This window comes from Cervus canadensis, chromosome 4 (genome assembly GCF_019320065.1).
Source record: "Cervus canadensis isolate Bull #8, Minnesota chromosome 4, ASM1932006v1, whole genome shotgun sequence".
Classification (NCBI taxonomy): domain Eukaryota; kingdom Metazoa; phylum Chordata; class Mammalia; order Artiodactyla; family Cervidae; genus Cervus; species Cervus canadensis.
In genome coordinates, this window is record NC_057389.1 from 101,691,489 (window position 1) to 101,716,507 (window position 25,019).

The window sequence follows — 25,019 nt, forward strand, 5'->3', positions numbered from 1 at the left end:
TCCAAAACTGAACCAGGAAGAAATAGAAGATCTTAACAGACCCATCACAAGCAAGGAAATGGAAACTGTAATCAAAAATCTTCCAGCAAACAAAAGCCCAGGACCAGATGGCTTCACAGCTGAATTCTACCAAAAATTTAGAGAAGAGCTAACACCTATCTTACTCAAACTCTTCCAGAAAATTGCAGATGAAGGTAAACTTCCAAACTCATTCTATGAGGCCACCATCACCCTAATTCCAAAACCAGATAAAGATGCCGCAAAAAAAGAAAACTACAGGCCAATATCACTGATGAACATAGATGCAAAAATCCTTAACAAAATTCTAGCAAACAGAATCCAACAACATATTAAAAAAATCATACACCATGACCAAGTGGGCTTTATCCCAGGAATGCAAGGATTCTTTAATATCTGCAAATCCAGTTTGGTTAGAAGATGCTGAGGACTTAAAATACTCCAGAGAAACCATTCTCCAAATCATCCTTTTTCTGGGAAGCCTTCCAACTGCCCTTACACAAGGGAGCATAGCCCTGGATTCTCACTCTGTGCTCCTTTAGCTGCCGCTTTCCTTCTGACTTGACCCTGAGGGGTTAGGGCATCTGTGTCCAGTCTTGTCTCTCCCAAGACCAGGTGTTCCTCAGCCCTCGGTAGGGACTGCAGCTTCTCTGGGCAGAGAGAGGCAACAGGGAGTCCTGTTGTGTGTGGATAGTTGGAGGAGCAGGTAGAGACTGCAGATCCCAGCAGACCCCCTGAGGTCCCTCCTGGCCTCTCTAGACCCAGAGGACTGCTGTTTCAGGTTGGTTCTTGGAGAAACTCTTGGGAACAGCCTGTTGGAACCTGCAGCAGGGATAGAGCACCCTATTAGTTCCAGAGCCCTTAGATCTGACTCCATGCCTGTCTGTGGATGCTGCTGACAGCAACAAGAAAGAGACCTTCTTCTGTCCTCCTCTGCTGGCATTTCTTGGGAGAGGCAGTCCAGGCAAAGGGGGATCAAGAGGGAGAGGGTAGGAAGGAAGAATCCTACAGATGTGGATGGTGCTACCTAGCCTGGGCATGAGGTCAGGGCTGGGAAGAAGGGTCATAAGAGAGGATCTTATTTTCTGGGAGGCTGTTGGGGATCTTCTCAGTTTGCGCATCTGTATCCCCAGTTCTTGCTTAACCTAGGTGCTCTTTGTGGGTTTTAGGTCAGTGGTTTTCAGCCCAGGGTGATTCTACCTGACAGTGGACATTTGAACATATCAGGGATTTTTTTGGTTGTTCAAAATATATGGTGAGAAGAGGGTCCCAACGGCATCTGGTAGGTTGAACCTAAAGTTTCTGCTGAACATTAAACAGTGAAAAGGACAGTCAAGGCATAATCTGGTTTCAAATATCATGAGTACTGAAGCTGAGAAATCTTGTTCTATCTATGTCTTGTTGTTGCTGCTCTATCGTGGTCTGGCCCAAAGTGGCCCCTGCTAATCTGGAAAGGAGGCTCCAGGGGAGACAGAGGTATGAGCTGGGTGCTCTCCTGTGATGTGTGTGTGATGTGTGCTCAGCACCTCTGCTTGAGCACTCCTCCATGAGACCAGAGACACAGAATTCAGTGCACCTGTCATAGGAGTTGGGAGTACCCAAACCTCAAGAACCGTGGCCTTTCCACCAAGTGGGAAATGGGAAGGTGGACTATAGCAATGATGTAGAGGTGGAGAAGAGAGTGGGGGTTCAACCAGACTCCTGGGGGAACTGCATTGTATGATTAACAGGTTCTAAGTGCTCCATGGGGCTCAGAGACCATGCATTTAAAATGGGGCCAATCGGTACCATTAGGTACAGAAGGATGACAGCAAACCAGATCAGAAATGCAATCTCAAAGTCAGTGATAACTACATTTATTTGGTAAACCCTAAGCCCTTATGTGAATCCTCATGGTTCTCTGAAGGTGGTCCTCTGCGTTGCTTATTTTCCCTTGTGGCAGGGTGGCTCAGTGCTGGAACGTTCCTTCTCAAAGACACACAGTGAGAGCCGGGGTTTGAACCCTGGGTCTTATGACTGCATACCTTGTGTATGTTTCACAAAATTTCTCTGGAAGCCAGAGTAGAGTGGGAACAGAGGAGGAGGCATGGGTGGAACCTGGGGCTGTAGTCCTGGAGAGAGGAGATGGAGCCATATGGATGGAGAGGAGACAGAAAATTCCAGAACTACTTAGTGGGGACACAAATGCTCAAGGGAGAATGAAGCCCAGAAGGATGTTGATGCCAGAGTCTTGTTTTCTGAGTGGGTGCATCGTTGACTTCCCTTTTCTGGTTAAACTGTAGTCTTCCTCACTCCAAAGACGATCCTCACTCCAAACAAGTTTCTCATTGTCCTGGTGATCCTGTGTCCAGGACTTGTCCTGCAGTCAAGAATACTTAGAGGCAAAGCCCTAGTGAGATTCAGTTCAGTTCAGTCACTCAGTCGTGTCCAACTCTTTGTGACCCCAAGGACAGCAGCACGCCAGGCTTCCCTGTGCATCGCCAACTCCCAGAGCTTGCTCAAACTCATGTCCATTGAGTGGGTGATGCCATCTCATACTCTGTTGTCCCCTTCTCCTCTCACCTTCAATCTTTCCCAGCATCAAGGTCTTTCAAATGAGTCAGTTCTTTGCATCTGGTGGCCAAAGTACTGGGAGTTCCAGCTTCAGCATCAGTCCTTCCAGTGAACATTCAGGACTGATTTCCTTTAGGATGGACTGGTTGGATCTCCTTGCTGTCCAAGGACTTCTAAAGAGTATTCTCCAACACCACAGTTCAAAAACATCAATTCTTCTGTGCTCAACTCTTTTTATAGTCCAACTGTCACATCCATACATGACTACTGGTAAAACCATAGCTTTGACTAGATGGACCTTTGCTGGCAAAGTAATGTCTCTGCTTTTTAATATGCTGTCTAGGTTGGTCATAACTTTTCTTCCAAGGAGCAAGTGTATTTTAATTTCATGGTTGCAGTCACCATGCAGTAATTTTGGAGCCCAAAAAGATAAAGTCTGTCACTGTTTCCATTGTTTCCCTATCTATTTGCAATGAAGTGATGGGACCAGATGCCATGATCTTAGTTTTCTGAATGTTGAGTTTTAAGTCAACTTTTTCACTCTCCTCTTTCACTTTCATCAAGAGGCTCTTTAGTTCTTCTTTGCTTTCTGCCATAAGTGTGGTGTCATCTGCATACCTGAGGTTATTGATATTTCTCCTGGCAATCTTGATTCCAGTTTGTGCTTCATACAATCCAGCATTTCTCAAGATGTACTCTGTATATAAGTTAAATAAGCAGGGTGACAATATACAGCCTTGATGTACTCCTTTTCCTATTTGAAACCAGTCTGTTGTTCCATGTCCAGTTCTAACTGTTGCTTCCTGACTTGCATACAGATTTCTCAAGAAGTAGGTCAGGTGGTTTGGTATTCCCATCTCTTTCAGAATTTTTCACAGTTTATTGTGATCCACACAGTCAAAGGCTTTGGCATAGTCAATAAAGCAGAAATAGATGCTTTTCTGGAACTCTCTTGCTTTTTTGATGATCCAACTGATGTTGGCAATTTGATCTCTGGTTCCTCTGCCTTTTCTAAATCCAGCTTGAACATCTGGAAGTTCACAGTTCATACACTGTTGAAGCCTGGCTTGGAGAATTTTGAGCATTATTTTACTAGCATGTGAGATGAGTGCAATTGTGTGGTAGTTTGAGCATTCTTCAGCAGTGCCTTTCTTAGGAATTGGAATGAAAATGGACCTTTTCCAGTCCTGTGGCCACAGCTGAGTTTTCCAAATTTGCTGGCATATTGAGTGCAGCACTTTCACAGCATCATCTTTCAGGATTTGAAGCAGCTCAACTGGAATTCCTTCACCTCCACTAGCTTTGTTCATAGTGATGCTTCCTAAGGCCCTCTTGACTTTGCATTCCAGAATGTCTGGCTTTAGGTGAGTGATCACACCATCGTGATTATCTGGGTCGTGAAGATCTTTTTTGTATAGCTCTTCTGTGTATTCTTGCCAGTTCTTAATATCTTTTGCTTCTGTTAGGTCCATACCATTTCTGTCCCTTATTGAGCCCATCTTTGTCCTTTGTCGTTCCCTTGGCATCTCTAATTTTCTTGAAGAGATTCTCTCAGTTCAGTTCAGTTCAGTCACTCAGTCGTGTCCGACTCTTTGAGACCCCATGAAACGCAGCATTCCAGGCCTCCCTGTCCATCACCAACTTCTGGAGTTTACTCAAACTCATGTCCATTGAGTCAGTGATGCCATCCAACCATCTCATCTTCTGTCATCCCCTTCTCCTCCTGCCTTCAATCTTTCCCAGCATCAGGGTCTTTTCCAATGAGTCAGCTCTTCGTATCAGGTGGCCAAAGTATTGGAGTTTCAGTTTCAACACCAGTCCTTCCAATGAACACCCAGGACTGATCTCCTTTAGGATGGACTGGTTGGATCTCCTTGCTGTCCAAGGGACTCTCAAGAGTCTTCTCCAACACCACAGTTCAAAAGCATCAATTCTTTGGTGCTCAGCTTTCTTTATAGTCCAACTCTCACATCCATACATGATTACTGGAAAAACCGTAGCTTTGACTGGACAGACATTTGTTGACAGAGTAATGTCTCTTCTTTTTAATACCCTGTCTAGGTTGGTCATAACTTTTCTTCCAAGGAGTAAGTGTCTTTTAATTTCATGGCTGCAATCACCATCTGCAGTGATTTTGGAGCCCCTCAAAATAAAGTCAGCCACTGTTTCTTCTGTTTCCCCATCTATTTGCCATGAAGTAATGGGACCAAATGGAAGAGATCTCTAGACTTTCCCATTCTATTGTTTTCCTCTATTTCTGTGCATTGATCACTGAGGAAGGCTTTCTTATCTCTCCTTGCTATTCTTTGGAACTCTGCATTCACATGGATATATCTTTCCTTTTCTCCCTTGCCTCTCACCTCTCTTATTTACACAGCTAATTGTATGGCCTCCTCAGACAACCATTATGCCTTTTTGCATTTCTTTTTCTTGGGGATGGTCTTTATCATTGCCTCCTGTACAATGTCATAAACCTCTGTCCATTGTTCTTTAGGCACTCTGGCTATCAGATCTAATCCCTTGAATCTATTTGTCACTTCCACTGTATATTCGTAAGGGATTTGATTTAGGTCATACCTGAATGGTCTAGTGGTTTTCCCTACTTTCTTCAATTTAAGTCTGAACTTGGCAATAAGGAGGTCATGATCTGAGCCACAGTCAGCTCCCAGTCTTGTTTTTGCTGACTGTATGGAGCTTCTCCATCTTTGGCTGCAAAGAATATAATCAATCTGATTTCGGTGTTGACCATCTGGTGATGTTCATGTGTAGAGTGTTCTCTCATGCTGTTAAAAGAGGGTGTTTGCTACGATAGGTATGTTCTCTTGGCAAAACTCTATTAGCCTTTGCCCTGCTTCATTCTGCACTCCAAGGCCAAATTGCCTGTTACTCTAGGTATTTCTTGACTTCCTACTTTTGCATTCCAGTCCCCTATAATGAAAAGGATGTCTTTTTTATAGGGGACTGGGACTTGAAGTTCTTGTATGTCTTCATAGAACTGTTCAACTTCAGTTTCTTCAGCATTACTGGTCAGGGCATAGACTTGGATTACTGTGATATTGAATGGTTTGCCATGGAAACGAATAGAGATCATTCTGTCTTTTTTGAGATTGCCTCCAAGTTCTCCATTTCAGACTGTTTAGTTTGACTATGATAGCTCTATTTCTTCTGAGGGATTCTTGCCCAGAGTAGTAGATATAATGGTCATCTGAGTTAAATTCACCCATTCCAGTCCATTTTAGTTTACTGATTCCTGAAACGTTGATGTTCACTCTTGCCATCTCCTTTTTGACCACTTCCAATTTGCCTTGATTCATGGACTTAACATTATAGGTTCCTATGCAATATTGCTCTTTACAGCATTGGACTTTACTTCCATTACCAGTCACATCCACAACTGGGTGTTGTTTTTGTTTTGGCTCCATCTCTTCATTCCTTCTGGAGTTATTTCTCCACTGATCTCCAGTAGCATATTGGGCACCTACTGACCTGGGGAGTTTGTCTTTCAGTGTCCTATATTTTTGCCTTTTCGTACAGTGAGATTACTAAGGGAAAAATTATGTGGGTCCCTGGAGGAGGGCATGGCAACCCACTCCAGTATTCTTGCCTGGTAAATCTCATAGACAGAGGAGCCTGGCAGGCTACAGTCCATGGGGTCATAAAGAGTCGGACATGACTGAACGATTAAACAGTAGCAGTGAAGTTGCTCCGTCGTGTCCAACTCTTTGCGATCCCATGGACTGTAGCCTACCAGGCTCCTCTGTCCATGGAATTTTCCAGGCAAGAATACTGGAGTGGGTTTCCATTTCCTTCTCCAGGGGATCTTCCCAACCCAGGGATTGAACCCAGGTCTCCTGTACTGCAAGCAGACGCTTTACAGTCTGAGCTACCAGGGAAGCCCAAACAGTACCAGAGTATATATATATTCTGAATTTTCATCACTCTACATTCTCACCAGCATTGCAGGAGGATTCCTTTCTCCCCATAATCCAATGAATACAGCATTTTCTAATTTGGGGAACTGAATAGTTATTCAGCAAAATTCCATTCCTCTCTCTGTCTCTCCTCCACTTTTTTTTTTTAACTGAGCATCTTTATATTTGCCTGGGTAATTCCTTCTGCCCTTTCTTTTCCCATATCTGTACTGAGGTTCCAACATCCTGTCCATTTTTCTAAATAGTTTTCCTTTATCAGTTTTACATAGTGCAGATTGTTTTTTCCCATCTGCCCGATAACTTTATCCAGGATTTCTTTTGAATAAAAATCCTTAATGTTGACGTTTTCATATCTTTTAAAAATATATTCTTAACATTTTTGCCTTTGAAAATTAACAAACCAATTCTTTTGCCCTCTCTCCTATTGACTTTATAGTTGACACTACATATTATGTTTTGAATCTATCTAGAGTCTACTTTGCATTTGTTCTTGGGCAGAAATTCAAGTTTACTTTGCTTCCTAAAATGAACAGTTTTCTTACTGGAAAATACCAAACAATTTTATCTTTTCCCTTTGGTATGTGCTTCGACCTTATCATACATTAGATTTTTAATAATAAAGGGATATCTTCTGAGATACAGATTCAAGTTCATTGATAGTTAAAAAAATACTTTAAAAAATGACTATGACTGTATAATGTGTCTCAGTATCCCAGGAAGGTGTACCTCTCCTATTTACTCCATCTTCATAAGTTTTATACTAATTTTAAGAAGTATAGCTTTGTACTAATTTTAAGAAGGAATTTTTGGTTAGTTTTAGCAGATTCACAGTCAGTTCCTGGAATTGTAACTGCAATTGTGTTGATGATAGCATTTGGCGAAGAATTGATATCATTACAAATTAGCTCAACTCATCAACAGGGTGTAGACTGTTTTCAAGTATTCAACTCATGTTCTAATTTTATTAATGATTAAATTGTCATTGGCAGTATTGCATGTTTTGGGCTAATCTCTATATATAAGAGAGTTTTTTAACGTGGTGTGAGGAACCCTGGGAGTCCTGGAAACTCATTTGGGGGATCCATCAGGTCCTAACTTTTCCAATTACATGTGAGGTTGTGTTTTCATCATACACTCTAATTAAAGCAGTATATTTGTGCATGCTAAGTCGCTTCAGTCGTGTCTGACTCTGTTGTGTGAACCTATGGACTGTAGCCCTCCAGACTCCTCTCTCCAGGCAAGAATACTAGAGTGGGTTGCCATTTTCTCCTCCAGGGGATCTTCCCCATCCAGGGATCGAACCAGTGTCTCTTATGTCTCCTACATTGGTAGGCAGTTTCCTTACCACTAGTGCCCCCTGTGGAGCCCAAAACTGTATATAACCACAGACTAAATAAAGAAGCAGATGTGAGCATCAAGCTGTATCCTACAAGGTAGGCCTTGGGTATATTTGCCAGAGTGTAAAACCAGGCCACTCTTCTCAATAAATGTCTTTTGAAAATATAGTTTCTTTTGTATACATATGTTGTTAATATTAACATGTATCAAGTTTATTATTGTTCTTTTAAATTTACTAATAGCTAAATATTTTTAAAGATTGTCTGTTTTAGTTTCTAATATGATAAAAATTGATAGTTACAACTCACCCAAACAGAAGCCCTTTAAGGACCTCAGTAGTTTTTTACTGTAAAAGGATCCTGAGACCAAAAATGGTTGTTTACAGTTTGTGTCACTACTGAGAGTTTATCTTAATTTTAACATAAATTCTATATTTTGAATGATTATTGCTGGTGTAATACTTTGATACATACTATATTTTTTGAAGTTGATCTTGCTTTTTGCAGCATTGTGCCCTCTTATGTTCTAACATATTACACCTTGATTCTTTTATCTTTTCTGGATAGGTGATCAAGTCACATCCCTTCCTATCCTTATGTATCTTCTTTCTTTTTCTTTCCTTGTAGCACCATTCATGACTTTCAATTCCATGTCGAAGAACAGCAGAAACAGTGAGTAGCCTTACCTTCTTTCTGATTATAAAATAGTGTATGTAAAAGTCCCACTTATATGCTATTTGTTTGTTTTCTAGCATGTATTCTTTATCTAGCTAAGTCCCCTTCAATTTCATGTTGTAAAAAAGTTTGCAAAAAAAAAAAATCATAAGTCGACATACCTATATCAAAAAGTTATGTTGTAACCTAAAACTCATGCAGTATTACATCAATTATACACAAATTTTAAAAATCATAAATTGGAGTTGAATATTAGAAAATTTACACCTCCCTTGATCAAAAGAATTCTATCATTTTTCTCTTTTAGTTTATTTATGTGATAAATCACATGACATTGCACCATCTTGTTGTTCATGGGATAAACCAACACCACTTGACCATAATTTACTAATTTTTCTACATCATTTCATTTGATTAGGTGATGTCCTGCAATGGATTTTAAAATTTGTTTGGATAGGTAAAGTGGGCCCATAATTGTCTCTTACAACAGTCTACCTGGTTTTAGAATTTAGAATGATGAAATCAGCTTAGTAGAGTTCAGATTTTTCCCCTTTCCCCCCTTTTATGTGAAGAGTATGTATAAGATTTAATCAGTTGTTCCTCAAAGGTTTATGAGCACTTACTTGTAAACCCACTGGGTCTAGTGAATTATAGGAAGGGAAGGTCTCTAACCATTTCCACTTCTTTAAAACTTTTTTGAAATGGTTTCTATTTCTTTTTCATACTACTTTTGCAATTTTATGTGTCTCTGAGAATTCATTCCATTTCTTATGTTTTATTACTATTTCATTAATTTTAAGATAGCCATTATTTCTATAGTTATTTCTGATTTGAATTTTATGCTTTTTCATTGGCATTTTCACCTTGGCTTTATCTTTATTATTATTATTATTATATTGTAGTGGTTTTTGCCATACATTGACATGAATCAGCCATGGATTTACATGTGTTCCCCATCCCGATCCCCCCTCCCGCCTCCCTCTCCATCCCATCCCTCTGGGTCTTCCCAGTGCACCAGCCCTGAGCACTTGTCTCATCAAGGGTGAAACAGATCACCAGCCCAGGTTGGATGTATGAGACAAGTGGCTTTATCTTGTTAATCTATCACCCAGTTTGGGTTGTATTAAGTATGATTTTCTGGATGTTTCTTCTAAATACATTTTAAAATGTGCATTCCCATTGTAGTACTCTTTTAGCTTAAAACTTTGATGTTTGTTACTTAAATTATCTTTGTAAATATTTCTTCATCAATTAATATTGACACAAATGATTGCTTAATAAATCTAACTCATGGAATTTGGAAGGTTATCCTTTCTCTACTTATTTTCAATTTTAGTGTATTATAATCTACATATTATTTGTACTTGGAAATGTATGGAGGATTTCTCTATGTCCTAAAACAAGGTCAGTCAGTTCAGTCACTCAGCCACGTTTGACTCTTTGTGACCCCATGGACTGCACCACAACAGGCTTCCCTGTCCATCACCAACTCCCAGAGCTTGCTCAAACTCATGTCCATTGACTCAGTGATGCCATCCAACCATCTCATCCTCTGTTGTCCCCTTCTCCTCCTGCCTTCAATCTTTCCCAGCATCAGGGTCTTTTCCAGGGAGTCAGTTCTTTGCATCTGGTGGCCAAAGTATTGGGAGTTCCAGCTTCAGCATGAGTCCTTCCAATGAATATTCAGGACTGATTTCCCTTAGTATTGACTGGTTTGATCTCCTTGCTGTCAAGGGACTCTGATAGCTCTGATAGGTAAATTTTTGTTAAAGTCCTCTATGTGCATGAAAGAAATATTTAATCTCACTTAGTACACAGCCTACCTATGTCCAGGAGCTAACATCTGAATGTTATTAATCCATTGGAATTGTTGTTGCTGTTCACTCATTAAGTTGTGTCTGACTCTTTGTGACCCCATTGGCTGCAACACATCAGGCTCCTCTGTCCTCCATTATCTCCCAATGTTAGCTCAGATTCATGTCCATACAGCTGGTGATGCTATCTAACCATCTCACCCTCTGCAGCCCCCTTCTCCTTTTGCCTTCAATCTTTCCCAGCATGAGAGTATTTTCCAATGAGTCAGCTGTTTCCATCAGGTGGCCAAAGTATTGGAGCTTCAGCAACAGTCCTTCCAATGAGTGTTGAGGGTTGATTTTCTTTAAGACTGACTAGTTTGATCTCCTTGCAATCCAAGGGACTCTCAAGAGTCTTCTCCAATACCACAATTCAAAAGCATCAATTTTTCACCACTCAGCCTTTTTTATGGTTCAACTTTTCCCATTTGTATGTGGCTACTGTAAAAATCATAGCTTTGACTATACGGGCTTTTGCCAGAAAAAGGATGTCTCTGCTGTTAAATACACTGTCTAGGTTTGTCGTAGCTTTCTTTTCAAGTAGCAAGCAAAGGCTGCAGTCACCGTCAACAGTGATTTTGGAGCCCAAGAAAATAAAATCGGTCACTGCTTCTGCTTTTCCCCCTTCTTTTGCCATGAAGTGATGGGACTGGATACCATGACCTTAGTTTTATTAATGTTGAGTTTTAAATCAGCTTTTTCACTCTCCCCTTTCACCCTTATCAATTTCATTTAATAACTTCCAAATTGCGTTTCATTTCAGAACTCTGTTAAAATTTCCAACTTTAATTTAAAAATCTATCTAGCATTGACTTTGTAACGATTTCACTGAAGTTATTTTGAATATTTATTCCTAATATTCAACCTGTATATCATCATATAGGTTAATTATATATATATGCAGGTCGCTACAATGTTCTTTTAACTTTCATAAAATATTCCCCTTTAACACTTCCTATGTGTGTAAATTTTCCACTTCCTTCTGCTTTTAAACTAGTAATATTTTCCTACACAGCCTTTTTACAACAACATCACAGTTAAAAATGGATAACTAGATTAAGAATAATCCCTTGATATTATTCATAACCCATCATTCATTCATGTCATAGTAAAAGTCTTCTCTAATTCCTTAAAAACTCTTTATAAATATCTTATGTAAATTAGCATATAATCTACTACCCTATATTGCATATGGTTGTTATGTCCCTTGAATTTCGTGACCTTGGCTTATTGATGAGGCCAGATCAATTGTTCTGTGGAACATGTCAGGTTCTGGATTTTCTGATTGTGTCTTCATGGTGTCATTTAGCTTGTTCCTCCATCCTCTGCATATGATCAATCTTTCTGATGCTCATCTATTCCAGTGGACACATTTTCAATCTGGTTCCAGAATCCTTTAACATTAACAATTGCTCAGTGAAAGTTCAGTTGAACTGTTGCAGAGATGTCCTAGGCTTGCTTCCATGTCCTGGGCCATTTCTTCAGGGAATCTGGTTCCTCTTATTGGTATATGGTGTAGGGACTTCCCTCGTGGCTCAGACGGTAAAACGTCTACCTACAATTTGGGAGACCCGGGTTCAATTCCTGGGTTGAGAAGATATGGAGAAGGAAATGGCAACCCACTCCAGTATTCTTGCTTGGAAAATCCCATGGACGGAGGAGCCTGGTAGACTACAGTCCATGGGGTCACAAAGAGTCGGACACGACTGAGCGACTTCACTTTCATTTTCTTTCAACAGAGATATTATGATTATTGTTTCAATACATTTTTTTTCTTTGCCTTCAGGATTGTTTCCCCATCATTCCTTTGGTGCACATTTGCCCAGCATATATTTGTCCATCTTTTTATTTTCAAGCATTCTCTTCAGTTCCTACAAAATACATTGACAGAAATGAGTACTAATAAAATAGTATTAAAATAAATATGAATTGGGTACTCAATTAAAGGCAAAGACTCTCAGTGAAAATTTATAAATCCAAGATCCAAACATATTTCTGAGAACAGGCACAGCATTCAAAAGAATATGACCCTGACCACCTATGTCTGTCTTGATTACAAACCTAAATCTTTTATTTCTTTTCATCACTGTTAACAAAAACTTAGAAGCCAAACTATGTCTTCAGCATTTAGTGTATGGGATCTCATTTTATTTTTATCACACAACTAAATGGTAAAAAGTATTATGACTTATTCCATCTTACTGATGAAGATTATGAGTCCCAGACAAGCTAAGCAAATGAATATTTAGGATGGTGGTGGTTTAGTCACTAAGTCATATCCCATTCTCACGACCCCATGGACTGTAGCCTGCCAGGTTCCTCTGTCTATGGGATTTCACAGGAAAGAATACAGGAATGGGTTGCCATTTCTTCTCCAGGGGATCTTCTTTGACCCTGGTATTGAACCTGCATCTCCTGCATTGCAGGTGAATTCTTTACTGCTGAGAAACAGAGCTCTTCGGTTGCCATTTAATCTATGTTAGAGCCTCTCTTTTAATCACTGTGCCTTCATTCTGTTTCTAATCTCCCCAGATGCAGCATCCTCGTCTGGTCAGAACTACAGCACAGTGTCTGAATTCATCCTCATCGGCTTCTCCAACTTCCCTCAGCAGCTCCTGCCCACCTTCTTCCTGCTGTACCTGCTGATGTACCTGTTCACACTGCTGGGGAACCTGCTCATCATGGGCACCATCTGGAGGGAGCACAGCCTCCACACCCCCATGTACCTCTTCCTGTGTGCCCTCTCCATCTCCGAGATCCTGTTCACTGTTGCTATCACCCCTCGAATGTTGGTGGACATGCTGTCCACCCACCGCTCCATCACCTTTGTGGCCTGTGCCAGCCAGATGTTCTTCTCCTTTACGTTTGGCTACACCCACTCCTTCCTGCTCATGATCATGGGCTATGACCGCTACGTGGCCATCTGCCACCCCCTACACTACAACGTGCTCATGAGCCCCCATGACTGTGCCCGTCTTGTGTCCTGGTGCTGGGCTGGTGGCTCAGTTGTGGGGTTGATGGTGACATTGATAGTTTTTCACCTCAGCTTCTGTGGATCTAATGAGATTCACCATTTTGTCTGCCATGTGTTTTCCCTCTTGAAGTTGGCCTGTGGGAAGGAGACAGCCTCTGTCACCATGGTTGTAATCCTGGTCTGTGTCACGGCCCTGCTGGGGTGCTTATTCCTCATCTTTCTCTTCTATGTCTTCATCGTGGCTGCCATCTTGAGGATCCCCTCCACTGAGGGCCGGCACAAGACCTTCTCCACCTGTGTCTCCCACCTCACCATAGTGGTCGTGCACTACGGTTTTGCCTCCATCATCTATCTGAAGCTCAAAGGCCCCCATTCTATGGACAATAACACTCTGATGACCACCATCTATACAGTCTTTACCCCCTTTCTTAGCCCCATCATTTTCAGTCTCAGGAATAAGGAGCTGAAGAATGCCATAAAGAGAAATTTGCACAGAACTTTCTGTCCCCTAAGCTTCTGATGGCCAGTTTGGTGGTATGGAACTGTGATGGATGAGAGGGGTTTAATAATATCTGCCTCCATAGAACTCTTGTAATTATTCAGGTCTGTAAAACACTCAAACTCCATCGAAGTTTGATGCATACTAGCTACTCACTTTTCTCCAATGTTTCCCGCTGTTGCATAATTTGGCTCATCATAATCTTTTATTTATTCCCAGTGAAATGAATTCTATCCCATTATCTATACCTAAGAATGTGCTATCTATCTATAAGCAGGTGGGGAGCACCAAATGCATGGATCAGGACCTTAATATAGGTGGTTATCCTTGAATGGACTAGCAAAAGTAGACTTTAATTCCCCATCCCCCACAATAAAAATGAATAAAATTACCTAAAAATAATAAGAAATACCACCAGGATTGGGTCTTTTCCATATATGAAACACTGACATGTAAAGTAATTACTGACTGTTGAGAATGTTTGCTGTGGGTTTATCATATATCGCCTTTATTATGTTAGGGAGGTTCCCTCTGTGCCCACTTTCTGTAGAGTGTTTTTTTTTTTTTAATCATAAATGGGTGTTGAACTTTGTCAACAACTTTTTCTGCATCTTTTGAGGTGATCATATGATTTTCATTCTTCAGTTTGTCAATGTGTTGTATCATATTGATTGTTTTATGTATATCAAAGAATCCTTGCATCTCTGGAATAAACCTCACTTGATCATGATGTATGATCCTTCCAATGTGTTGTTGGATTTGATTTGCTAGTATTTTGTTGAGGATTTTTGCCTCTATCTTCATCAGTGATATTGACCTGTAATATTCTCTTTTTGTGGTTTTGATTTCAGTGTGATGGTGGCCTCATAAAATGAGCTTGGGAGTGTCCTTCCTCTGCATATTTTAGAAGAGGCTCAGAAAAACAGATTCCAGTCTTTTTTGTCCAGGTTATGCAGCAGTTAGATTTTAGTGTTTTCAGGAGAGGGAATTGAGCTCAAGTTCTTCTACCAAGAAAAAACAAGTGTTGTCAAAGATGTGGAGCTAAAGGAACCCCCATGTGACATTGCTGGAAATGTAAATTGGTGCAGCCAACATGGGAGACTGTATGGAGATTCCTCAAAAAAAAAAAAAAAAAAATCCTGGGACTACTATATGATCCAGCTACTCCATTTTGGGGATATTTATCCAAAGAATACAAAAACACTAGTTCAAAAAGATGTGTGCACCCCTATGTTCATCATGGCATATTTTACAACAGCCAAGATGTGGAAACAACTTAACTATGGGATAAGGAAAATGTGAGATATATCTAATACAAAATGGAATATACTCAGCCATAAGAAGTATGAAACCTTGCCACTTGTGACAGCATGGATGGATCTTAAGCATATTACACTAAGTGAAATAACTCAAGTGGTTAAAGACAAATAGCATATAATTTCACTCTTTTGTGCAATATAAAAAACAAAGAAATAAAGACCACAATAAATGAACAAACCAAACAAAAGTAAACATGACACAGAGGGGAAAGAGAGAAGAGGGTAAAATGGGGAGAGAGGTCAACTGTGTGGAGATGAATAGAAAATAAATTTTTGATGGTAACTGTAATGTGTACAGAGTAGATATATAACGCTGTACACGTGAAACATACATAATGTTTCAATCAATGTTACTGCAACAAAAAATAAATTTTTAAAAATGAGAGATATACATAGGAAAAATATACTTATTCATGGCCAATGTAACTATGGCTATGTAACTTTTGTATGTAACCATGGCTATGTAACTTTTTTATGGTTCTGTTTCCTGAATTTGAGAAATGCAGATATCCTAAGTACCTAGCTTATATGGTTATTGTTAGGATTAATGACTTACATATGTATCTGCTCAAATAATTATAATCATAAATGACTACCAGAGGCAGAGTAGTGACTAAGTCTTAGTCATTATGAACTACTATAACTATCTTTACTATCATGTTATATATATACCACACTATAAATATTTTACTACCACAAAAATTAATTTAGAAAACTAAAATAATTTTTTAAAAATAATATTATCTTGTACAGAAATAGACATGTAAAACAGTGGAATGGCATAAGTGTCATGGAATAACCCCATTTCAAAACCATAGATTATTCATTAATTCTTGTTGGGGCAATTAGTTAGCCATTTAAAAAATGCATTTTATCACCACGTGCCTATTAGAATGACTAAAATCTGTAATAGTGGCAACACTAAATGCTGGTAAGGATGTGGAACAACAGAAACTGTCATTCATTACTAGAAATGCAAAATGGTACAGTCACTTTGGAGGACAAATTGGTGACGTCCTACAAAACAGAACATAATCTTCCTATATAATCCATCAAACACACTCCCTGGTATTTACCCAAAGGAGCTGAACACTTAGGTTTACAAAAAAATCTGATTTAGCTATGCAATGGTTATAGTATATTTCTATATGAAATTGCCAAAACTTGGAAGAATCAAGATGTCCTACAATAGGTGAATAAATAAGCTGAGCAATCCTAAAGGAAATCAGTCCTGAATACTCATTGGAAAGACTGAAGCTGAAGCTCCAATAATTTGGCCACCTGATTCTAAGAGCAGACTTCTTAGAAAAGACCCTGATGCTGGGACAGATTGAGGGCAAGAGGAGAAGGGGGCAACAAAGGATGATATGGTTGGATGGCATCACTGACTCAATGGACATTAGTTTGAGCAGCTCTGGGAGTTGGTAATGGACAGGGAAGCCTGGGATGCTGCAGTCCATTGGTTGCAAAGAGTTGAAGATGACTTGGTGACTGAACAACGACACCAAGACAATGGAATATTATTCAGCACCAAAAATTTGAGTTATCAATCCAAAAAGACTTTGAGGAGCCTTTATTGCACATTACAAAGTGAAAGGAGCCCATCTAAAAAGACTATGAACTGTATGATATGATTCCAACTGTATGATATTGTGGAAAAAGTTAAACAATGGAGGCAATAAAAAGACCAGTGGTTGCCAAAGGATAAGGGAGAGGGATGGATGACTAGGCAGAACACAGAGGATTTTTAAGTCAGTGAAAATACTCTGCATGATACTGTAACAATAGATACATCTGACTATATATGTTGATCCATAGAAGACACAATGAAAGTGAACCATAATGTAAATTATGGGCTTTGGTGATGATACTATGTCAACCTAGCTTCATTGATTGCAACAAATGTACTACTCTGGTGGAGGAAATTGATAATGTGAGACTCTCTGTATGTGTGAGGGGACACAGGGTAAATGGGAAATCTCTGCTTTCCTCTCAATTTTGCTGTGAACTGGAAACTGCTCTGAAAAAAAATTGTCTTAAAAAATAATCAGCTAAAACCAAATTTGAAATGGTTGCACAAGATTTTTGGTAGATTAAAGTTTGAGAGGTTGAAATTTTTTCCCGTTTTAAAAAATTAATTGATTTATTTTAACTGGAGGATAATCACAATATTGTGATGGTTTTTGCTATACATCATCATGAATCGGCCACAGGTATACATGTGTCCCCACAAATCCTGAACCCCTCTCCCACCGCCCTCCCCACCTTATCCCTCTGGATTGTCCCAGAGCACCAGCTTTGGGTGCCCTGCTTCTTGCATCGAACTTGCACTGGTCATCGATTTTACATGTGGTAATGTACATGTTTCAATGCTATTCTCTCAAATCATCCCACCCTCGATCAGATGGTAAATATTTTCAGCTCTGCCGGTCACACTACCTCCATCACAACTATTCAGCTCTGCTGTCATACCACAAAACCAGCCATAGACAATACGTCAATGAATTGTCATGAGTGTGGTTTCAATAAAACTTTATAAAAACAGGCAGTGGACCCACATGCTGCAGTTTTTCACCCTTAAACCTATTGTATAAAAGCATTACAAGAAATCTAGTAGAATGTTTCCGACAGAAACAGCATTAAGGCACAAGAAACAGAAGGCAAAGGGAAAAGATTCATAGGCAAAATTACAATTTAGAATCTCTAATTATTTGCCGGCAAATCAATAGGAACAAAACAATTTTGAAAAGGGGGAAGGCTTTGAATAGGAATAAAACAAAAAAGAAATCCACGTGGTTAACAAACAATAGAGATTTTTTAATCCATTAGCAATTGTTGTTGTTGTTCAGTCTTTCTCATGTCTGCCTCTTTGTGAACCCATGGACTGCAGCAGACCAGACTTCCCTGTCCTTCACCATCTCCCAGAGTTTGCTGAAAACTATGTCCATTGAGTCAGTGATGCCACCTAACAATCTCACCTTCTGTTGTCTCCTTCTCCTCCCGCCCTCAGTCTTTTCCAACATCAGGGGCTTTTTCAATGAGTCTGCTCTTCACATCCAGTGGCCAAAATATTGGAGCTCCAGCGTCAATCCTTCCAACGAATATTCAGAGTTTATTTCCTTTAGGATTGAATGGTTTGATCTCCTTGCTATCCAAGGGACTCTCAAGAGTCTTCTCCAGTACCACAGTTCAAAAGCATTGGTTATTCAGCACTCAGCCTTCTTTAGAAATGATGCTTTGGGGGGGGGGGGGCAGTCCTAAAATGGCAGAAGAATAGGACAAGGAGACCACTTTCTCCCCCACAAATTCACCAAAAGATCATTTTAACGCTGAGAAAATTCCACAAAACAACTTCTGGATGCTGGCAAAAGACACCAGACACCCAGAAAGGCAACCCATTCTCTTCAAAAGAAGGTAGGACAAAATATAAATGATAAAAAGAGAGACAAAAGAGTTAGGGACAGAGACCCATCCCAGGGAGGGAGTCATGAAGGAGGAGAAGTTTCCAAACACCAGGAAACGCTCTCACCAGTGGGTCTGTGGGGAGTTTTGGAATTTCAGAGGGCAACATAACAGGGAGGGGGAAAAAAAAACACAGAATACATGCCTTAACCACAATTCCCAGTGGAGAAGTAGCCCAGACGCTCGCGACAGCCAGCAGCGAGCAGGGGCTGAACAGGGAGGTGCGGGCTCCATTGCTTAGGGTAAGGACCGGGTCTGAATGCCTGAAGGGCGATCTGAGGGAGCTAACATGAGATAGCCACCCAAACTGTGGGACAGCCTGAGAGAAAAAAAAGAGAGAGAGAGAGAGTGAACTTTCCCACGAAAAGTTCTAAGGCACAGCCTGGCCCACTCACAGAACAAAGGATTGAGCAAATACCAGAGGAGAGCTAGCCGGCTGCGGACCGGCCTAGCCCCCCACCGGAGGCAGAGAGGGAGGTGGGCAATAGCCAGAGCTGGAAGACGAGGGGCAATCTCGGCTCCAGAGGTGCATCCTCCACTAAAATGTGAGCAGGCTCCCAGTAGCTAACCAAGTCTTCCTGGGATCCTGGACGATTGACATCCACCAGGAGGTTTGCAGTCAGAGATCAGCCCCCCAGAGGAGACACACAGCGTGTCTGAGATGGTGCTCTCACTGTGCACACAGGAAACTGAGGGGCTGGGACCTGGGAGGTGATAAGATGCACCGCCCAGCTAGGAGAGTGTGCTCACCAAGCACCTGGTCACCTGAGCTCCTGGGAACTGGGAAGGGCACAAAATGCAGGCCCAACCGAGTTTATGCCTTTGAGGAGTACCTGAGAACCTGAACATGAGCGGCTTAGACCTGGGAGGTGCATGCAACCCCGGGCCCACTTTAGACAGTTCCCCTGCAGAGCAACCTGGAGCCTGAGCAGTGTAGACCGGGAAACCACACATGCCGTGAGCAGGGGCAAAGCCAGTGTGGCTGAGACACTGCGAGCACTACCCACACACGCCAGTGATATTTGTTTCCAATGTTTCTCCCTCCCCACAGCACAACTGAGCAAGTGAGCCTGAATAAGTGACCACCTTCGCCCCCTTGTGTCAGGGTGGAAATTAGACACTGAAGAGATTTGCAAACATAGGAATCCAAAACAAAGAAGAGGGAGCCGATCTGGAAGTGACATGTGCAACAGATTAAAACCCTGTAGTTAGCATTGACTACATTGGAAGGGGCCTATAGACCTTGGGAAGAAGTATAAGCTGGAACAAGGAACTATCTGAAACTGAACTGACCCCACACTGCCCTCAACAGCTCCAGAGAAATTCTTAGATATATTTTACTATTATCATTTTTTAAAGAATTTTTTTTATTTTAAGTTCTTTATTACTCCATTGTCATTTATATAACCTATTACCTTGCAAGAAAAGACCCTATTTTAAAGCAAATTTCATATATACATTATATATATATTTTTTTAAAATTTGTACTTTTGAGAGTCCAGCCTCTACTCTAGATTTTTAATCTTTGCCTTTTGGTATTGTTATCAATTTTGTATCTTTAAGAAGCCAATCTTCAGTACCCATTTTTACTTAGGAGTGTGATTACTGTCTAGATTGCTCTCTCCCCCTTTTGACTTTCCTTTTTCTCCCCAGGTCACCTCTATGTCCTCCCTCCCCCTTCTCTTCTCTACCCAACTCTGTGAATCTCTTTGGGTGTTCTGGGCTGTGGAGAACACTTAGGGAACTGATTACTGGCTAGATCTGGGCTGTGGAGAACACTTAGGGAACTGATTACTGGCTAGATCTGTCTCTCTCCTTTTGACTCCCTCTTTTCTCCTTCTGATCACCTCTATCTCCTTCCTCCCTCTTCTTTCCTTTATGTAACTCCGTGAACTGCTCTGAGTGTTCCAGACTGTGGAGAGCAAGTAGGGAACTGATTACTAGCTAGAACGCTCTCTCCCCTTTTGATCCCCTCTCTTCTCCTCCTGGTCACCTCTATCTCCCTCCTCCCTCTTCTCTTCTCCATGTAACTCTGTAAACCTCTCTGGGTGTCTTTCGCTGAGGAGAATCTTTTCACCATTAACCTAGATGTTTTATTATCAGTGTTGTATGAATGGAGAGGTTTTGAGGCTACTGGAAGAATAAGACTTAAAGCCAGAGGCAGGAGACTTAAATCCAAAACTTGAGAACACCAGAAAACTCCTGACTCCAGGGAACATTAATTGACAAGAGCTCATCCAAAAGCCTCCATACCTACACTTAAACCAAGCTCCACCCAAGAGTCAGCAAGTTTCAGAGCAAGACATATCAAGCTAATTCTCCAACAATGCAGGAACATAACACTGAGCATTAAAATACAGGTGGCCAAGTCACACCAAACCTATAGACACCTCAAAACTCACTATTGGACACTTCATTGCACTCCAGAGAGAGGAGATCCAGCTCCACCCACAAGAACACTGACACAAGCTTCCCTAACCAGGAAACCTTGACAAGTCACTTGTCCAACCCCACCCAGAGGGAGGAACCTCCACAATAAAGAGGAACCACAAACTTCCAGCATACAGAAAGGCCACTACAAACACAGCAATCTAAACAAGATGAAAAGGCAGAGAAATACTCAGCAGGTAAAGGAACATGATAAATGCCCACCAAACCAAAAAAAGAGGAAGAGATAGGAAGCCTACCTGAAAAAGAATTCAGAATAACAATAGTAAAAATGATCCAAGATCTTGAAAACAAAATGGAGTTACAGGAAGTCTGGAGACAAGGATTGAGAAGATGCAAGGAATGTTTAACAAGAACCTTGAAGAAATAAAAAGAATCAATCAATAATGAATAATGCAATAACTGAGATCAAAAGCACTCTGGAGGGAACCAACAGTAGAATAACTGAGGGAGAAGACAGGATAAGTGAGGTGGTAGATAGAATGGTGGAAATAAATGAAGCAGAGAGGAAAAAATAATCAAAAGAAATGAGGACAACCTCACGAACCTCTGGGACAATGTGAAACATCCAAACATTAGAATCCTAGGAGTCCCAGAAGAAGCAGATGAAAAGAAAGGTCACGAGAAAATACTTGAGGAGATAATAGTTGAAACCTTCCCTAAAATGAGGAAGGAAATAGCCACTCAAGTCCAAGAAACCCAGAAAGTCCCAAACAGGATAAACCCAAGGTGAAACACCCAAGACACATATTAATTGAATTAACAAAGATCAAACACAAAGAACAAATATTAAAAGCAGCAAGGGAAAAACAACAAATAACACACAAGGGGATTCCCATAAGGATAACAGCTGATCTTTCAATAGAAACTCTTCAGGCCAGAAGGGAATGGCAGGACATACTTAAATTGATGAAAGAAGAAAACCTACAGCCCAGATTACTGTACCCAGCAATGATCTCGTTCAAATATGAAGGAGAAATCAAAAGTTTTACAGACAAGCAAAAGCTGAGAGAATTCAGCACCACCAAACCAGCTCTTCAACAAAAGCTAAAGGATCTTCTCTAGACAGGAAACACAGAAAGGGTGTGTAAACTAGAACCCAAAACAGCAAAGTAAATGGCAGAGGGATCATACTTATCAATAATTACCTTAAATGTAAATGGGTTGAATGCCCCAACCAAAAGACAAAGACTGGCTGAGTGGATACAAAAACAAGACTCCTATATATGCTGTCTACGACAGACCTACCTCAAAACAAGGGACACATACAGACTGAAAGTGAAGGGCTGGAAAAAGATATTTCACACAAATGGAAACCAAAAGAAAGCAGGAGTAGCTATACTGATATCAGATAAAATAGACTTTGAAATCAAGGCCGTGAAAAGAGACAAAGAAGGACACTACATAATGATCAAAGAATCAATCCAAGAAGAAGATATAACAATTATAAATATATATGCACCCAAACAGGAGCACTGCAATATTTAAGGCAAATTCTAACAAGTATGGAAGGGGAAATTAACAATAACACAATAATAGTGGGAGACTTTAATACCCCACTCACACCTATATATAGATCAATTGAACAGAAAATTAGCAAGGAAACACAAACTTTAAGTGATACAGTCGACCAGTTAGACCTAATTGCTATCTATAGGACATTTCACCCCAAAACAAAGAATTTCATCTTTTTCTCAAGTGCACACGGAACATTCTCCAGGATAGGTCACATCCTGGGCCATAAATCTAGCCTTGGTAAATTCAAAAAAAACAAATCATTTCAAGCATCTTTTCTGATCACAATGTGGTAATATTAGATGTCAACTACAGGAAAAAAAAACTATTAAAAATACAAACATATGGAGGCTAAATAACACACTTCTGAATAACCAACAAATCACAGAATAAATCAAAAAAGAAATAAAAACATGCATAGAAACAAATGAAAATGAAAATGCAATGACCCAAAACCTATGGGATTCAGTAAAAACAGTGTTAAGAGGAAGGTTCATAGCAATACAAGCTTATCTCAAGAAACAAGAGAAAAATCAAATAAATAACCTAACTCTACACCTAAAGCAACCAGAAAAAGAAGAAATGAAGAACTCCAGGGTCAGTACAAGGAAAGAAACCATAAAAAAAATTAGGGCAAAAATAAGTGCAAAAGAAACAAAGGAGACCAATGCAAAAATCAACAAAGTTAAAAGCTGGTTCTTTGAGAAGATAAATAAAATAGACAAACCATTAGTCATCAAGAAAAAAGGGAGAAGAATCAAATCAACAAAATTAGAAATGAAAATGGAGAAATCACAACAGACAACACAGAAATACAAAGGATCATAAGAGACTACTATCAACAGCCATATTCCAATAAAATGGACAACTTGGAAGAAATGGACAAATTCTTAGAAAAGTGTAACTTTCCAAAACTGAACCAGGAAGAAATAGAAGATTTTAACAGAGCCATCAGAAGTACAGAAATCGAAACTGTAATCAGAAATCTTCCAGCAAACAAAATCCCAGGACCAGACAGCTTCACAGCTGAATTCTACCAATAATTTAGAGAAGAGCTAACATCTATCCTACTCAAAGTCTTCCAGAAAATTGCAGAGGAAGGTAAACTTCCAAACTCATTCTATGAGGCCACCATCACCCTAATACCAAAGCCAGACAAAAATGCCACACAGAAAAGAAAGAAAACTACAGGCCAATATCACTGATGAACATCGGTGCAAAAATCCTTAACAAAATTCTAGCAAACAGAATCCAGCAACAAACTTATTAAAAAGATCATACATTATGATCAAGTGGGCCTTATCCCATGGATGCAAGAATTCTTCAATATTCACAAGTCAATCAATGTAATACACCACATTAACAAATTGAAAGGTAAAAATCATATGATTATCTCAATAGATGCAGAGAAAGCCTTTGACAAAATTCAACATCCATTTAGGATAAAAACCCTCCAGAAAGCAGGATTGAAGGAATATTATATTCCTCAAAATAATAAAAGCCATATATGATAAACCCACAGCAAACATTATCCTCCATGGTGAAAAATTGAAAGCATTTCCCCTAAAGTTAGGAACAAGACTAGGATGTCCACTTTCACCACTACTATTCAACATAGTTTTGGAACTTTTAGCCACAGCAATCAGAGAAGAAAAAGAAATAAAAGGAATCCAGATTGGAAAACAAGAAGTAAAACTCTCACTGTTTTCAGATGACATGATCCTCTACACAGAAAACCCTAAAGACTCTACCAGAAAATTACTAGAGCTAATAGATGAATACAATAAAGTTGCAGGATATAAAATTAACACACAGAAATCCCTTGCATTCCTATGCAGTAATAATGAGAAAACAGAAAGAGAAATTAAGGAAATAATTCCATTCACCATTGTGACGAAAAGAATAAAATACTTAGGAATATATCTACCTAAAGAAACAAAAGACCTATATATAGAAAACTATAAAGCACTGATGAAAGAAATCAAAGATGACACAAATAGATGGAGAAATATACCATGTTCATGGACTAGAAGAATCAATATAGTGAAAATTAATATACTACCCAAAACAATCTATAGATTCAATGCAATCCCTATCAAGCTACCAACATGTTTTTCAGAGAACTAGAACAAATAATTTCACAATTTGTATGGAAATACAAAAAAACCTCAAATAGCTAAAGCAATCTTGAGAAAAGAATGGAACTGGAGGAATCAACCTTCCTGACTTCAGACTATACTATAAAGCTACAGTCCTCAAGACAGTATGGTCCTGGCACAAAGACAGAATCATAGATCAGTGAAACAAAGTAGAAAAGTGAAAGTGAAGTCACTCAGTCGTGTCTGAGTCTTTGTGACCCCATAGACTATAGCCTAGGCTCCTCTGTATATGAGATTTTTCCAGGCAAGAATACTAGAATGGGTTGCCATTTCCT

At 39.9% G+C, this 25,019-nt stretch overlaps 1 protein-coding gene across 1 annotated transcript; it reads left to right on the forward strand.

Annotated features, from left to right (window-relative positions):
• Positions 1 to 12,923: 12,923 nt before the first annotated feature.
• On the forward strand, positions 12,924 to 13,862 carry LOC122439360 (olfactory receptor 10H3-like). Its single transcript, XM_043464433.1, has one exon. The coding sequence runs from the start codon at positions 13,014 to 13,016 to the stop codon at positions 13,860 to 13,862; it is 849 nt and encodes a 282-aa protein (XP_043320368.1). The 5' UTR covers positions 12,924 to 13,013.
• The last annotated feature ends 11,157 nt before the right edge of the window (positions 13,863 to 25,019 follow it).